Below are 16,420 nucleotides of genomic sequence, written 5' to 3' on the forward strand. Positions count from 1 at the left end.
CAAAATATAATTGTTTCAGATTTGTGCACTATTATCTTTGGACTTCGTTCTGGTCTTGATGTAATACAATTAAGACACAAGTTGTTATGGCCGGGGAGCTAGGCCACTGAAGTACTCTTAGCGCGAGGCTGTGTGGCCATGGAGGTACCCTGCCCAGGAGTTGTAAGGCAGCAGGGCCAAAGAGGTGTTGCTATGGCCGGCAGTGGGCAGTTAGGCTGTTGAGGTACTCTCAGCACGAGGCTGTGTGGCCATGGAGGTACCCTGCCCAGGAGTTGTATTGAAAACCCTCAAACCTCTTCAATTTGAAGCTTTTTCTTACTTCATTCCTTTCTGTAGTGGTATCTGGAGCTGCTAAAAGCATTCCAGGCACCAATAATGAACGAACATAGGTACTCTTGAGAATTATTTACACACTCTAAAAATGTGTGTGCATGCATGTCCCTGACATAAAGTGCACACCGTAATGGCCCCTTTCACCCCAACCTCAAGCAACTGTGTTCTTTCACTCTATTTCTTATATTCAGACGTAAGTGTGTGCCACAGGAAGAAACCGAGCATGAAGACATTTCCTACTTTTAAAAATCAAAAGCTTTCTTATTGTTATATGAGATTACATGGCTTTTTGCAATTTTTGTCAGTACTTTTTCACATTTTGGAGCTTTTTGCACAAAATTTGCATACAGCTTTTTATTATTTAAACAAGTTTAGGTGCAATAAAATATTTTCATTCAAACACCTCCAAAAGAAATCCAGACAGATAAGAGGAAGCTATGCTTTTTCACTCTCATGTTGGGTAAATTATCTCATAGAAGTTGCTTTTTTTCCTGGGTCTAAGTTTCTCAGTCTTTTTCTTCTTCTCAAGGATGAGGAAACATTATTAAACACACACTGTATTAAGATATGACACCAAACATTCCACCAGCTTTCTCTCTTCTCTCGTTCTGCCAAAAGGTTATCAGAAACTTCCATGTCCAGTTTAAGTACATTTAAAAATATTGTTAAAATCCTAAGGAGAGAAAGGTTTCCTCCAGCCTATAAGTCTAATCCTATAGATGTTTCTCATCCAAGGTGGAGTTTATTTCCCCTTGTCTTTGGACAATATACTACGTAAAGCCCAAGAAGGGTTGATACTGAAATGAGCTGGTGACTACAGTCATAAAGTTTTTGCATAGAATGGGAATTCTGTTTTGCAGATCTGGACAGCTTTGGAGAGGGCATTACCATAGAATGGGAAGTATGGTTTGCAGACTAGAAAAATCTTATTATAAAGACAGATACTTTGATCAGACTGAAAAGGGATGCATACTTCAAAACTACATCTCCTAGACATATTGTGAAGATTTACATTTGGCCTCAATGCCTGCGTTACACTCATACTACTTGGAAAACAGCCCTGAAAACCGTTCTGAAACTGAGATTTATTCCTTGGCCAAAGACTAACTTTACACCTCTAAAAGTAGTAAACATTAATGGTGGATTATCAAAAGAGGATGGCTTCATAAGTTTTTGAATGGTTGGCTTTTTTCACCATGAATAACCACTTTGTCCTAACTGAGAAGATGTGTTAGGTTGCAATTTATCTATAGCTGAACTAAAAGCTTCCAAATATCTCTTCAAGGCTGCACCAAAGAAAAAGAGTGAGAGTTTCCTAGTTCTTTCTAGAAAGAATACATATATCTATATTAGTGGTGGTGAACATATGTCCTTAGAGGCTATATGCAACTCCTGTCCCAGTTTGTGTCCCTGAAATCTCTTGATACTCAAGGTCCCTTCAGCACCCTGATTTTCCCCATTTTATGGGATTTTATTTATCATACCAGAAGCAAACTGAGGGTACAGTTGTAATGTATTTTAAAAAACACAGAATTTAAAAACTTGGCATTATACTAAATGTCCTTTATCCAGTAGCTGTCCACTGGTACCTCTGGTGTTGCTGTAACAAGGTTGTCCATTGTGCATGTAGCAGAGCTCAGACTGCATTGTAATAGATGGTCGGTGGTTTGCTCTTCTCCACACTTGCATGTTGTGCACGTTGTGCATCTCACGGTGCCAGAGCGCAGTCTGTTCAGCGCCTTCCAGGTCATGTGCCCGGGGGGAGTCTCTCATTCGGTATCAGCCATGGCTTGAAGTTCTGGATTTCAGCCTGCCACTTTTGGACTTTTGCTTGCTGAGGTTTTCCTGCAAGTATCTCTGTAGATCTTAGAAAGCTATTTCTTGATTTAAGGCATTGGTGTGTTGGCTGATATCCAAACAGGGGATGGGCCAGAGATGTCACTGTGTTAGTCCTTTCATTATTGTTAGTCCTTTCATTATTGGCTGCTATTCCCAGTGGATGTCATGTGGTACAGCATAATTTCTCCATTGGTATAAGGCATAGACATCCTATGATAATGCAGTATGTCTCATTAAGAGCCACATCCACTGTTTTAGAATAGGGAGAAGTGTTCCACAATGGGCATGTATACTCAGCAGCAGAGTAGCAAAGCATAAGGACAGATATCTTCACTGTATCTGGTTGTGATTCCCAAGTTGTGCCAGTCAGCTTTCATATGATATTATTTCTAGCACCCACTTTTTGCTTGATATTCAATCAGTGCGTCTTTTAAGTCAGAGCATGGCCCAGGGTAACTCCCAGGTATATGTGTGTGCTGCAATGCTCCAGTGGGACTCCTTTCCAGGAAATCCTCAGAGCTCGAGATGCTTATCTTTTCTTAAAATGAAAAGCACATGTTTGTGTTTTAGATGGATTAGGAATCAGCTGGTTTTCCCTGTAATAGGCAGTAAGAACACCCAAAGCTTGAGAGAGCTTCTGTTCAACCATTTCAAAGCTCCCTGCTTGGGTGGGGATGGCACAATCATCAGAATAGAAGAAACTCTCTGTCCCTTCTGGCAATGGCTGATTTTTATGGGATGAAAAAATACTAAACATGGCCATTCTGTTTCTTCATACGTGTAATTTGGGGTGTGTCCCTATCATATTTTCAACTGATGTTTAGCCAAGAAATGCAGCAGTGCACCAGTTGAAGGTGGTCATATTCACAGTTGCCCACATCCACCATTCTTACATTGGAGTTCTTGTAGAAAAAGAAATACTTGTCAGAGTCAATAACAAGAAATGTATGCCCAATTCTCCTACGTATATCTACCTCCAAGGATAAATGAAATCAACACTTATAAATTCTGCAAAACAACTATCAAAAGACAAGCTTCTCCATACTACTGAAATGAACTAAAAGCACTTGGGAGTTGAAAATGATACCTTTGCTTTTCCCTCCCCTGCATACGTAGGTGCTACAACAAAGTTATGTGAATAAAATTTTGTTTATTTTGCAATTCCAGCTTTAAAGAGAAAAAAGGCCCTCAAACATTACTATTCTTAACTGGATTTATCTAAATTTTTATAGTCAATTGTGAATTCAAACCTAACATATTAGTCGTTCAAGCTTTAATCTAAGCAGAGTCAATAAACACTTTCAACTATACATACAACCAAGGGAAATACAAACAGCTTGGAAAGTGTTGCAGATAATCAAAAGAATTTAGTTTGTTCTTAAAGCTTTTGAACCAAATCCTCAGAGAGCAGAAGAACCTGCAGTTCCCATCGACTTCAGATGCAATATAAATGGAAGCTGAACAGGCAAGCTGAGCAAAATTCCTCCTTCAAAAACACATGAATCCCTTACTTAGAAAAACAGTTGTGTTGGCACCATTTTGCCAACTCTGCCAACTAAGCAAATTTAGCATAAGATTTTAGCATATGTGAGTCAATCTTTATTATTGTACATTAATTTATTTGGGAAACACATCTTTATTCTAACAGTGGTACTCAGATCTTGGAAAAGCTCTTTTTGAAATATCTGTAAGGGATAAAAGAGCAGCACATGAATTGGCTCAACTTTATGCACCTTATATACATATGTAAAATACCATATTTTTACACATATACATCACATGTATACGTTATTTACTTCTAGAACCATGGTGTGTATTTTGGCCTAAGGAGGCGATCTGACTAAAGCAACACCATAATGTTAAGCATGAGGGGTTGCTAGGGCTCTATGGTTCCTCTTTGGATCCAATGATTGAGGAAAGAGGACATCAAGAGACAAGGCTGGCAACATGATAAACCATGTCTGATCCTTTGTTGGCTGAATAGTACAAGGTTTCTTCTGTTTGGAACCTGCAAACTTTGTAAGCATTGATTGCGCCTCCACAGGTCTTATAGATGCCCATTAAGCCTCCACAGGTTTGCAGACCCAAAGTTGGCCTCCAAGGACTTTGGACATCCAATGTTATATGAGGCAGATATCTAAAACACTATATTTTTACACATGCGTATCATGATTGAGGAAAGAGGACATCAAAAGACAAGTTTGGCTCTTTTGTCCTTTAAAGATGGCCCTAAAGGCATTTCAAATATATTCACAACAATACTTTATTGCACATTTTCTACAAATTGAGCAACAGTTCTTTTTGCATTTCAGCAAACTACTGCAAAGAAGTGTAGCCCAGTTCAAAGTGTCAGATGCCACAGTACTTCTCTCCAGTGCTTCCAATTATTGACTGAATAGCTGTGATTAAAAGGCCAAGAATTTATGAAACTAGCATTCAATATATGCACCTCTGATTCCTATTAAACTAAACGAATGATTATAAAGAGATCTGCTTTGCAATGCATGCAATCTTCTTAAAGGAAAAAGTTTAGTGCCAAACAGAAACATGGGGCTGCAGTGGCTCAGCAGATTAAACTGCTAAGCTGTAGAATCTTGCATTCGCAAGATGGGGTGAGCCCCCATGGTTAGCCCCAGCTTCTGCCAACCTAGCAGTTCAAAAATATCCAAATGTGAATAGGTCACAGGTACGAGGGGTGGGGACGAGGGAGAGGGTCTTCTCAGTTGTGACCCCCCTCTGGAACGCCCTCCCCAGGGAAATTAGACAGGCCCCATCCCTCCTCTCCTTTCATAAGAGCTTGAAGACTTGGTGGTTTCAACAAGCTTTTGAGAATGACTAGTTCTAGCTCAGCCCTAGACATTGAATATGGCCTTATTCTTCCTACCATTTACCCAGGTCACTTCCTCTAATACGCCACGGAAATGAACAGCCATAGACCCGTACCTATTATTGTTGTTGCCTGCTATAATATAATTTTTGAGTTTGCACTAATCTTGGCCCGGCCTTTTAAATTGCCTTGAACAGGCAGGATTACTTTTAATATATATGTGTTATGGCAACATTTTTTATGCTTATATTGTTTTGTTATTCTTATGGTTATGTTGTTTACTCTGTATGTATTGATGATGTTACTTGGAAACCGCTCTGAGTCCCCTCGGGCAGATAGAGTGGGATATAAATAAAGTTTTATTATTTTTTATTATTATCAATAGGTACTGCCTCGGCAGGAAGGTAACGGCACTCCATGCAGTCATGCCAGCCACATGACCTAGGAGGCATTTATGGACAATGCTGACTCTTCAGTTTAGAAATGGAGATGAACACTACTCTCCAGAGTTGGACTCAACTAGACTTAATGTCAAGGCAAAACCTTTACCTTTAAACAGCAACATATTCGTATTTTTTTCAAAATATGAGACAAAGCTTGTCAGGTATATTTATTTGTTTTTAAAAATCTAGCATATTGGTAGAAATCCAAACCTCAACTCTTTGGGGTGACATGTTGGTCTTGTGGTATGGCACTCTGTGTAAGTTGGATCACAGTCAAATATAATAAGCCTCACTTGCCTTCCAAAATGGCTTACTTGCCCATTCTGATTCATGACCATTGCTGATACAACAGAGAAAACAGGGTCCTTCATTTATATAATGGTGCCTCAATCCATCCCTATTTGCTTCACAAACCTTTGGGAATATTCTCAAAACATTTAACGTTGATTCAGTGTCGCTGTCAATGTTTGAGAAAGTCTGTAAAAGCATTAGACGTGGTTTAATTGGAATGTTTCTGAGACAAATGGACATCTGTATGACTTCATCCAAGAAAAGAACATCAGTACACTTCCAGATCTGAAAGTTCTTATAAGAAATCACTGAAAAAAGATCAATAAAATATAATGAAAGCTAAGGCTAACAAGTAACAACTTTCACAGCAAATATATAGGGAAAGAGAGTGAGGAATTACACTATGTAACATGATTTTTGTTACTGGGTTATAAATGTCATTTCCTAATTGGTTCTATCATAAAAAATGGAAAAAAGTTTATTAGATTGCAAAATCTTTGTTTTTGTGGGACATTCTACAGCAATTTTTGCTATAGTTTTTCAGTGAATATCTCACAGAATCTCAAACAATCCAACATAGTTTGCGGCAACCACAAAAATGAAGTTTCTGGAGTTTAGCAACTACTTTCTAAGTAACTGCACAATTAAACAGGAAACAACACTTTCAAACTAGAAGCAGAAAACGTTTCAAGAAAGTCCGATGTAAGCCATAAAATGTGCTTTAGCGGATTCAAATCCAGAGTGAAATGGGCTCCATAAAATGCAGAGCACATTGTAGACACCCATCCCTGCTGAAGCACAATAAAAATCCTGAATTGAGACTGCAAAATGCTGCAAGGGAATGGCTGGCTAGCAGGGGACTAGGTGACCTCCTGAATGGGGTAATTGATTACCTCTGCTGCAAACTATTACATTCTCTTTTTTCATCATGTTAGCCTCCATTGCGCTGATGGGCATCTCTCTCGGAAATTGGGGAGTAGGGGGGAGGGGGAGGCCCTGTGATAAATGTAATCACTTTCCAGACCTCAAACTGGTTCCAGTTATGGCAATCTGATCACTAGATTAGTGAAGCTGGTTCCTTCCAAACCAGTTACAAGCTGCATTATGGTGTCAGTATAGAAAGGGCCTTTGTTCCCTTTCAGATTTGCAAAGAATTGCATCCCAAGATCTGTAATTGATTTCCATTAGATCAGCAAGTATATTTTATTCCCAACTGCACTCCCCAGCTTTTAACTTGAGGTGCTTGTGCCCTCCTTGCCTTTGGCCAGTTAAATCCAGATGACACCAACACTGACCTATTCAATATAGTTTCACTCATCTATTTAAAATGCCACAGCCTGGAACTTGGCTTATTTCCATTCAAGTGGTTTCCCCGCTACATGATATAGCATGAACTTTGCTTCGGGATATGAGTATAAATTCTTTGTTATGCCCATATTAGTCGAAGACACAGTTTTTTCAACTACTTTATGCTGTATTAGATTGGTTCCCAATTGGTATATGTGATTTGGAATTTTCTTTTGCAACTGGCACAGTGCAGGCCCTCAGGTGTCATATTTTTCTGGAACATCACAAGTTGAAGGGATTCACCCACATGCCTTTCATTCCTGGCCAGTCTGAGGGGACAAGTGAAGTGGTTCTTTGTTCCAAATTAAACCCCATATGAGAGTGCTAACCAGTGTCACTGGGAGAACCCAATGAGCATTTTCAGGTCCGCTTCAGGGAGAACAAGTCATGACGTCTTGTAGTGACTTCCATTCCTGGTTTACAGGTGAAGAGCACGATAAACCCAATTTACTTGGACCTCCTAGAACAGTGGTTCTCAACCTGTTGGTCCCCAGGTGATTTGGCCAACAACTTCCAGAAATCCCAGCCAGTTTTCCAGGGAGTTGAAGGCCAGATTATCTGGAGGCCCACAGGTTGAGATCCACTGTCTTAGAAGGAATTATCCACATGTCCCATCCTGCTGTTGTGTTAGGGAATCCTGATCAACAAAAAATTGTGACTATTATGACACTGTTGTCCAGCACCATACCTCAAGATGAGAGAACAACTGCTTAGCAACAGCTATGCCCCCATCCCCTGCCCAGCGAAGAAATCACTGTAGCATTGAAATTATGGTAAATAGAACTAACCAGGAGAATTGTACTGTGTAGGAAGACTGAGACATCCTGTCAGTGCTAGCATTGAAAACATATTCACAAATTCTGAATTCTTTAACTCCAAGTTTATGATTTTTGCACCATGATCTAGTTCAGGGGTCCTCAAACTTTTTAAACAGAGGGCCAGGTCACAGTCCGTCAAACTGTTGGAGGGCCGGATTATAATTTGAAAAAAAAAACATGAATGCATTCCTATACACACTGCACATATCTTATTTGTTGTGCAAAAAAAAAAACCCCACTTAAAAACAATGCAACAATTAAAATGAAGAACAATTTTAAAAAATATAAACTTATTAGTATTTCAATGGGAAGTGTGGACCTGCTTTTGGCTGATGAGATAGGATTGCTGTTGTTGTGTTCTTTCAAGTCGTTTCAGACTTAGGTTGACCCTGAGCAAGGGTCGGGTAAATTACCTTGTAGGGTCGTATTCGGCCCCCGGGCCTTAGTTTGAGGACCCCTGATCTAGTTTATGAGTCTAAAATTTTCTGGGTATGTATTTTTAGATCCCAAGAGTTCGACCTCTGGCCTGCTACAAGTTTAATTTGGATTTTACCACCCACCCACCCCCCACCACACCTATTGTTTGTTTTCTATATTTTCACAAGTAGTTAATCCAATGGCATAATCGAATTCTTATTCCATCTGGAAATTGAACTTTGGCTGCACTTAGATGCAATCTCCTCATTTCTCCGAAACATGATATAGAGCAGTGGTTCTCAAGCTGGGGTCCTCAGATGTTTTTGGCCTACAACTCCCAGAAATCCCAGCCAGTTTACCAGCTGTTAGGATTTCTGGAAGGCCAAAAACATCTGGGGACCCCAGGTTGAGAACCACTGATATAAAGTATGAGGAAATGATAACTCACTCGCATATTTTCCCAAAGCTGCCTCTTCCATTTGGCTTACTTTAAGTCTGGGAAACGTTTGCTGTTAGATTCCTATTCTCATCAGTACCAGGTAGCATGGCAATGGTGGTGAGAGTAATATAATGATGTCTAGTAATCATGAATGTCTTCAAAACTGAATACTGGTAGAATTTCTTTCTGTTTGCCTATCCATTTGGATAATTACATTATGCCTGTATAGATCAGAAAAGCCACTTTTCTGAAAGACATCTCCCAGAATTCCACAGGTCATGATGATTGCAGAAAATCTGGAAGCTATATTCAATAAAGTAACATTTTAAATTTCTGCCTTAAGAGTATTCCTGACTTGCACTCAATTAAGAATACATGCAGTATCGTGATAGAATATTTTTCCAAAGGCTGCCAGAAACAGATGTGGTACTTACTGAGCAGCTTTTATCCGCATTCCTTTTCCAGTGCTTTTTTTCCTGTTTTCTTGCTGCAGTTGAATTCAAAGATGCATGAGTTTGTTTGCGGGGGTTTAAAGCTAGGATATTCTGCAGACAGAGAAAAAGATATTTTCTTTTTTAAAAGCAGAAGTTCAAAGTTCAGAATGAAGCAACTGAATATTCTCATTTATATTCTTACTTATCAAATTACTGAAGTGTATCACTTGAACACATTTTATTAAAAAGTAAAAACACAGCTCTGTGTGTATATAAAGATTAAAAGTAAGCAAGCAATCAACCTGTCTGCCTAGTCTTTTCTCCTACAGATTCTGTGAATTTGGATCCTTCAATATTCAGAGGGTACAGATTTTGTTTGCCACAGAAAATATGTCTTGCCTAGATATTATTGTTCTGCAACTATTTCCATTTCAGGTTCTGTCTACACCTATTAGATAAATCTATGGTAAATGTGACATCTCCAGCAGAACTGTGGTCACTCATGTTAAGTTGACCCAGAGTAATGGCTGGATGCAGAAGTCCTGGTACAAATTCAGTCATGTGTCATATGAACTCCCTGTTGAGTAATTTCAAAAAGGAAAAAAATAAAATGTACATCAGCAACAACAGCAGTAGCAGATCAGAAGGCTCTTGAGCATAGTAGTAAAACAAATGAGCTTCAGTAATACAGGATCAGAGTTAAGCTTTAAAAGTTCTAAAACACTTGGTTCTGTTCCATTATCCTGGAGAAGGCCACAAGGGGGTGCTAGAGAGAGAAGGATAGTCCATTTTACAGGGGGGGAGTTGAAGGAGGAAAACAATTTCCCCTTTTTTTCTCTGGTTATCCCCCCCCCCCCCTTCCCATATCATAAACTAGGGTTGTTTCCACGATGGGAAACGTGGGTAGGGGGAATAAGAGGAAACAGGGGAAAATGGTTTTACTCCTTTAACCCCCCCCCCAATAAAATGGACTATGCTTCTCTGTCTAACGCCCCCTTGTGGTTACTGCCTGGATAATGGGATAGAACAAAATAATTTGTTCAAAGAACTTCATTACTATATTGGAAAGTTAAGGCCTAGCAATCTAACTCTCTGAAGCAGACATCTTGTCTCGCTCCATGCTCACAGGAAAAGTAGAAAATGGCAGACTCAGGGCTTTGCCATATGATCAAAACTTGAGAGAAACAAAGAAGTATCATTCTAACAATCAGGAGAGAAAGAGAAAGAGAACGAGGGAAAGAAAGAGGCAAACAAAGAGGGTAATGGTGAAAGAGCTTTCCCTGCCAGCTTACTCAGCTGCTTATCTCCTTGTTGAGGACTATAAACTTGTGCAGGATGTGTTTGCATTCCAACACTCCCCACAGAAGCTGAGTAGCAAATCCACTTTATTTTGGTCATGTTAACATGATTTAAATTCAATATATACTGATTATAGACATTTATTTCTTACTGGTATAAATAAAATACTTTCTTATGGTTAAAACTAGACATTTTTGCAATACTGCCATGTGGATTCAGTGTTGCAAACAAGTAAATAAATAAATATTACTTTCTACACCACATGGTAAAGTTGTTCAGTTGTCAAAAAAGTTCCACGCAACTGCTTCTATCTTTTAAACATGTTAACCAATGGCCTCATTTTGTTCCTGGTACATCTGAAACAACCCCAATCTGAGGCAGACCACCTTCGGATCAACCTCTTAGGTAGTGCATTGCAGCAAACACAATGATTCATATGACATCTTTTGTTAGCCTTTGTGGTGCCATGGGAACCCTCTTGTTTCTATAGCACTTTAAAAGAGTAAGATGTTATTCTAAACACTGAACAGAATGCCAATGACATTCAAAACTGATCCCCTGCTGTGAGGTTCTGATGTTAAATGGAGCAGGGCAGTTGACTTCACATCCATGGTTGCCCTCATGTCATTGCCATTAACAACAGCGTGTAGTTATTTAAATATTTAATGTAGTTATTCACATTTTGTTCTTCAAAATAATATATAGATGCAAAATTTAAGGGACCTTCCACAAATAAGTTTTGCAAGTAAAAAGAAGTTCAACAGGTGTAGCATGAGAAGCTCTGTATATATGTGTGTATGTACTGCTTTTCAAGACACCTGACAACTTTTAGAGTACCTACAAAGCTGTAGCTCAGATCACGAACTTCTTATTGCCCAATTTAGAATAAAACTAAAGAGATCAGGGAAAATACACAGACCAGTTAGATATGATCTCACTAACATTCCTAGCGAATATACAGTGGAAGTGAAGAACAGATTTGAAGGACTAGATTTAGTAAACAGAGTCCCAGAAGAACTATGGACAGAAGTCCGCGACATTGTTCAGGAGGCGGCAACAAAGTACGTCCCAAAGAAAAAGAAAACCAAGAAGGCAAAATGGTTGTCTGCTGAGACACTGGAAGTAGCCCAAGAAAGGAGGAAAGCAAAAGGAAACAGGGATAAGGGGAGATATGCCCAGTTAAATGCGCAATTCCAGAGGTTAGCCAGAAGAGATAAGGAACTATTTTTAAATAAGCAATGCATGGAAGTGGAAGAAGACAACAGAATAGGAAGGACAAGAGACCTCTTCCAGAAAATTAGAAACATTGGAGGTAAATTTCAGGCAAAAATTGGTATGATAAGAAACAAAGATGGCAGGGACCTAACAGAAGCTGAAGAGATCAAGAGAAGGTGGCGAGACTATACAGAAGATCTGTATAGGAAGGATAACAATATCGAGGATAGCTTTGATGGTGTGGTGAATGAATTAGAACCAGACATCCTGAGGAGTGAGGTTGAATGGGCCTTAAGAAGCATTGCTAACAACAAGGCAGCAGGAGATGATGGGATCCCAGCTGAACTGTTTAAAATCTTAAAAGATGATGCTGTCAAGGTGATGCATGCCATTTGCCAGCAAATATGGAAAACACAAGAATGGCCATCAGACTGGAAAAAATCAACTTATATCCCCATACCAAAAAAGGGAAATGCGAAAGACTGCTCCAACTTCCGTACAGTGGCCCTTATTTCTCATGCCAGTAAGGTAATGCTCAAGATCCTGCAAGGAAGACTCCAGCAATACATGGAGCGAGAGTTGCCAGATGTTCAAGCTGGGTTTAGAAAACGCAGAGGAACGAGAGACCAGATTGCCAATATCCGCTGGATAATGGAGAAAGGCAGGGAGTTTCAGAAAAACATCTACTTCTGCTTCATTGACTATTCTAAAGCCTTTGACTGTGTGGATCATAATAAATTGTGGCAAGTTCTTGGTGGGATGGGCATCCCAAGCCACCTTGTCTCTCTCCTGAGGAATCTGTACAAGGACCAAGTAGCAACAGTCAGAACTGACCACGGAACAACAGACTGGTTCAAGATTGGGAAAGGCGTACGGCAAGGCTGCATACTCTCACCCAACCTTTTTAACTTGTATGCAGAACACATCATGCGATGTGCGGGGCTGGATGAATGCAAAGCTGGGGTGAAAATTGCTGGAAGAAACATTAACAACCTCAGATATGCAGATGACACCACTCTGATGACCGAAAGCGAGGAGGAGCTGAGGAGCCTTCTAATCAAGGTGAAAGAAGAAAGCGCAAAAGCCAGGTTGCAGCTAAACGTCAAAAAAACCAAGATTATGGCAACAAGAATGATTGACAACTGGAAAATAGAGGGAGAAACCGTGGAGGCCGTGACAGACTTTGTATTTCTAGGTGCAAAGATTACTGCAGATGCAGACTGTGGCCAGGAAATCAGAAGACGCTTCCTTCTTGGGAGGAGAGCAATGTCCAATCTCGATAAAATAGTGAAGAGTAGAGACATCAGACTGGCAACAAAGATCCGCCTAGTCAAAGCCATGGTATTCCCTGTAGTCACCTACGGATGTGAGAGCTGGACCTTAGGGAAGGCTGAGCGAAGGAAGATCGATGCTTTTGAGCTGTGGTGTTGGAGGAAAGTGCTGAGAGTGCCTTGGACTGCAAGAAGATCCAACCAGTCCATCCTCCAGGAAATAAAGCCCGACTGCTCACTGGAGGGAAAGATACTAGAGACAACGCTGAAGTACTTTGGCCACATCATGAGGAGACAGGAAAGCCTAGAGAAGACAATGATGCTGGGGAAAGTGGAAGGCAAAAGGAAGAGGGGCCGACCAAGGGCAAGATGGATGGATGGCATCCTTGAAGTGACTGGACTGACCTTGAGGGAGCTGGGGGTGGTAACGGCCGACAGGGAGCTCTGGCGTAGGCTGGTCCATGAGGTCACGAAGAGTCGGAGACGACTGAACGAATGAACAACAACACAAAGCTACCCACACCGGAATCCCTTCATTTTCACAAGTACCTAGTCGTCTTCACATTCAGTTATGCTATTCTTTACATAAAGCTTTTCAAGGAGAGTCTAACAACAATAGTAATAAAACCATAAGTACAAGTAAAATGCCTAATAAAAAGGAAGACGTGGCAGAACACAAGAAAATTCTGGTGTGAAAACCTCATAAACAAATAACAGCCCAAACTCTTTGGCAGCTAAAAAGGTTATCACTTGTTGCTAACAATAAAACAAAGACATAAATCCAACTGTTAGTCTCAACAAAAGTAGATCCACTGAATCAATAGGATTTACATAAGCCATGTATAAGGATTATTCTGGAATGATCGAGTAGTAGAGAGAAGATTTTAAATAATTTGAATTTATCAGACTGGGCAAGATATAGAAATAATTGCCCTCTCACTGCTTCACCAGTTATAAGGAACCTGGGGGAAACTATACCAGCCGACTGCCATCAATTATAAGGAACTTAGCAGGGAAAGGAACAGGAGGTTTTAAAATAGTGAATCCCACAAGCTGCCAACCAAATTATATATAGGTGCAGGGGAATTATTAAACCAGGAAAGAGGCAACTGGGAGATCTTGAAACTGTTCCTTCAATTGTTTTCACTGCCACCGTTTTGTTTGGTATTAAGGCTGAGTTGCATGTGAAGAGTATACTTAGTAACACCCTCTTGTGTTGCAATAGTGTTTGTTTTATTTAGAGGGTTTAAATCACAATGATGTTCACATAGAGTAGTTATAGAGTGTTAACAATAAATAAAACGTTTATTTAACAGGCTTAAACTTCTGGTACAAATGTGTAGTGGTTTCAGTAAGTTACTGGTACATAAGCTTCTGGTTACGTTTGATGTACAATTCTTAGATGGTTTCTAGGTTCAAATCTTGATGTTAACAAAACAGGAGATTATCTCAGGAAATTAATCGCTGATAATAATTCCAAACAAAATTTCCTCTTTCTGAAACCTAGCCAATAGCCTTTGGCCTAGCCTTCCTCAGGGACAAAGAACAGACCACAAGCAAGGTCCTGTTCCACTATCTGTATTCCTAGCTAACTTCTATAGCTCTTGAATACCACAACTATCTAACACCAACCAACTATTATCATCAACTGACAAACTCTCCAACGGACAAATTCCAACTGCCAACTCAAGCCTCAGTCCAAAAGGTACAGTTTTTTCTTCTTGAATGCTAGGCTCCGTCCCCTATTTTCTAAGCAATCCTGGCCATCTAATCTCTGCTTCCTGGATTAGGACACGCCCCCTCTAGAAAATCCATAATTAGATGGCATCTCCTTGTTTCCCTATCCTAAGATGGCCGCCAGGGCTTCGCCAGGCCCACATTCTAGCTGCTTAAGGTAAAGAGTTCTTTACACCATGTCTTAAACTTCTGCAAATTGATATATCTGGCTGTTGTTTCATTAGGAATAGTAGAATCATAGAATCATAGAGTTGGAAGAGGCCTCATGGGCCATCCAGTCCAACCCCCTGCCAAGAAGAAGCAGGAAAATTGCATTCAAAGTACCCCCGACAGATGGCCAACCAGCCTCTGTTCAAAAGCTTCCAAAGAAGGAGCCTCCACCACACTCCGGGGCAGAGAGTTCCACTGCTGAACGGCTCTCACAGTCAGGAAGTTCTTCCTAATGTTCAGATGGAATCTCCTTTCTTGTCGTTTGAAGCCATTGTTCCGCATCCTAGTCTCCAGGGCAGCAGAAAACAAGCTTGCTCCCTCCTCCCTATGACTTCCTCTCACATATTTATACATGGCTATCATATCTCCTCTCAGCCTTCTCTTCTTCAAGCTAAACACGTCCAGCTCTTTAAGCTGCTCCTCATAGGTCCTCCAGACCCTTGATCATTTTAGTCACCCTTCTCTGGACACATTCCAGCTTGTCAATATCTCTCTTGAATTGTGATGCCCAGAATTGGACACAATATTCCAGGTGTGGTCTAACCAAAGCAGAATAGAGGGGTAGCATTACTTCCCTAGATCTAGACACTATGCTCCTATTGATGCAGGCCAAAATCCCATTGGATTTTTTTGCTGCCACATCACATTGTTGGCTCATGTTTAACTTGTTGACTCCAAGATCTGTTTCACACGTACTGCTCTCAAGCCAGGTGTCCCCCATTCTGTATCTTTGCATTTCGTTTTTTTCTGCCTAAGTGGAGTATCTTGCATTTGTCACTGTTGAACTTCATTTTGTTAGTTTTGGCCCATCTCTCCAATTTGTCGAGATTGTTTTGAATTCTGCTCCTGTCCTCTGGACTATTGGCTATCCCTCCCAATTTGGTGTCGTCTGCAAACTTGATGATCCTGCCTTCCAGCCCTTCATCTAAGTCTTTAATAAAGATGTTGAACAGGACTGGGCCCAGGACGGAACCCTACGGCACTCCACTTGTCACTTCTTTCCAGGATGAAGAGGAAGCATTGGTGAGCATCCTCTGGGTTTGTCCATTTAAACAATTCCAGATCCACCTCACCGTAGTTTTGCCTAGCCCACATTGGACTAGTTTCCTTGCCAGAAGGTCATGGGGGACATCCACAGCATTCCCCGCATCTATCCAGCTTGTAACTCTATCAAAAAAAGAGATCAGATTAGTCTGGCATGACTTGCTTTTGATAAATCCGTGTTGACTATTAGCGATGATTGCATTCGTTTCTAAGTGTTTGCAGACCACTTCCTTAACACTTCCTTTCCAGAATTTTGCCTGGTATCGACGTCAGGATGAATGGACGGTAATTGTTTGGGTCATCCTTTTTTCCCTTCTTGAAGATTGGGACCACATTGGCCCTCCTGCAATCTGCTGGAACTTCTCCCGTTTTCTAAGAACTTTCAAAGATGATTGCCAATGGTTCCAAGAAGACTTCCACTAGTTCCTTCAATATTCTTGGGTGTAGTTGATCTGG

General features: G+C 40.5%; 1 protein-coding gene across 2 annotated transcripts in view; it reads right to left on the reverse strand.

The window, feature by feature from the left end:
- The window catches only part of DPYD (dihydropyrimidine dehydrogenase), a 594,355-nt gene that overhangs the window by 525,296 nt on the left and 52,639 nt on the right, over nucleotides 1–16,420 (reverse strand). For both annotated transcript variants that reach the window (XM_060773944.2, XM_060773945.2), the window contains exon 2: nucleotides 9,189–9,299. In XM_060773944.2, coding sequence (XP_060629927.2) covers nucleotides 9,189–9,299 — 111 coding nt within the window. The remainder of the gene's footprint in view (nucleotides 1–9,188; nucleotides 9,300–16,420) is intronic.

This window comes from Anolis sagrei, chromosome 4 (assembly GCF_037176765.1).
Source record: "Anolis sagrei isolate rAnoSag1 chromosome 4, rAnoSag1.mat, whole genome shotgun sequence".
In the NCBI taxonomy this organism is placed as follows: domain Eukaryota; kingdom Metazoa; phylum Chordata; class Lepidosauria; order Squamata; family Dactyloidae; genus Anolis; species Anolis sagrei.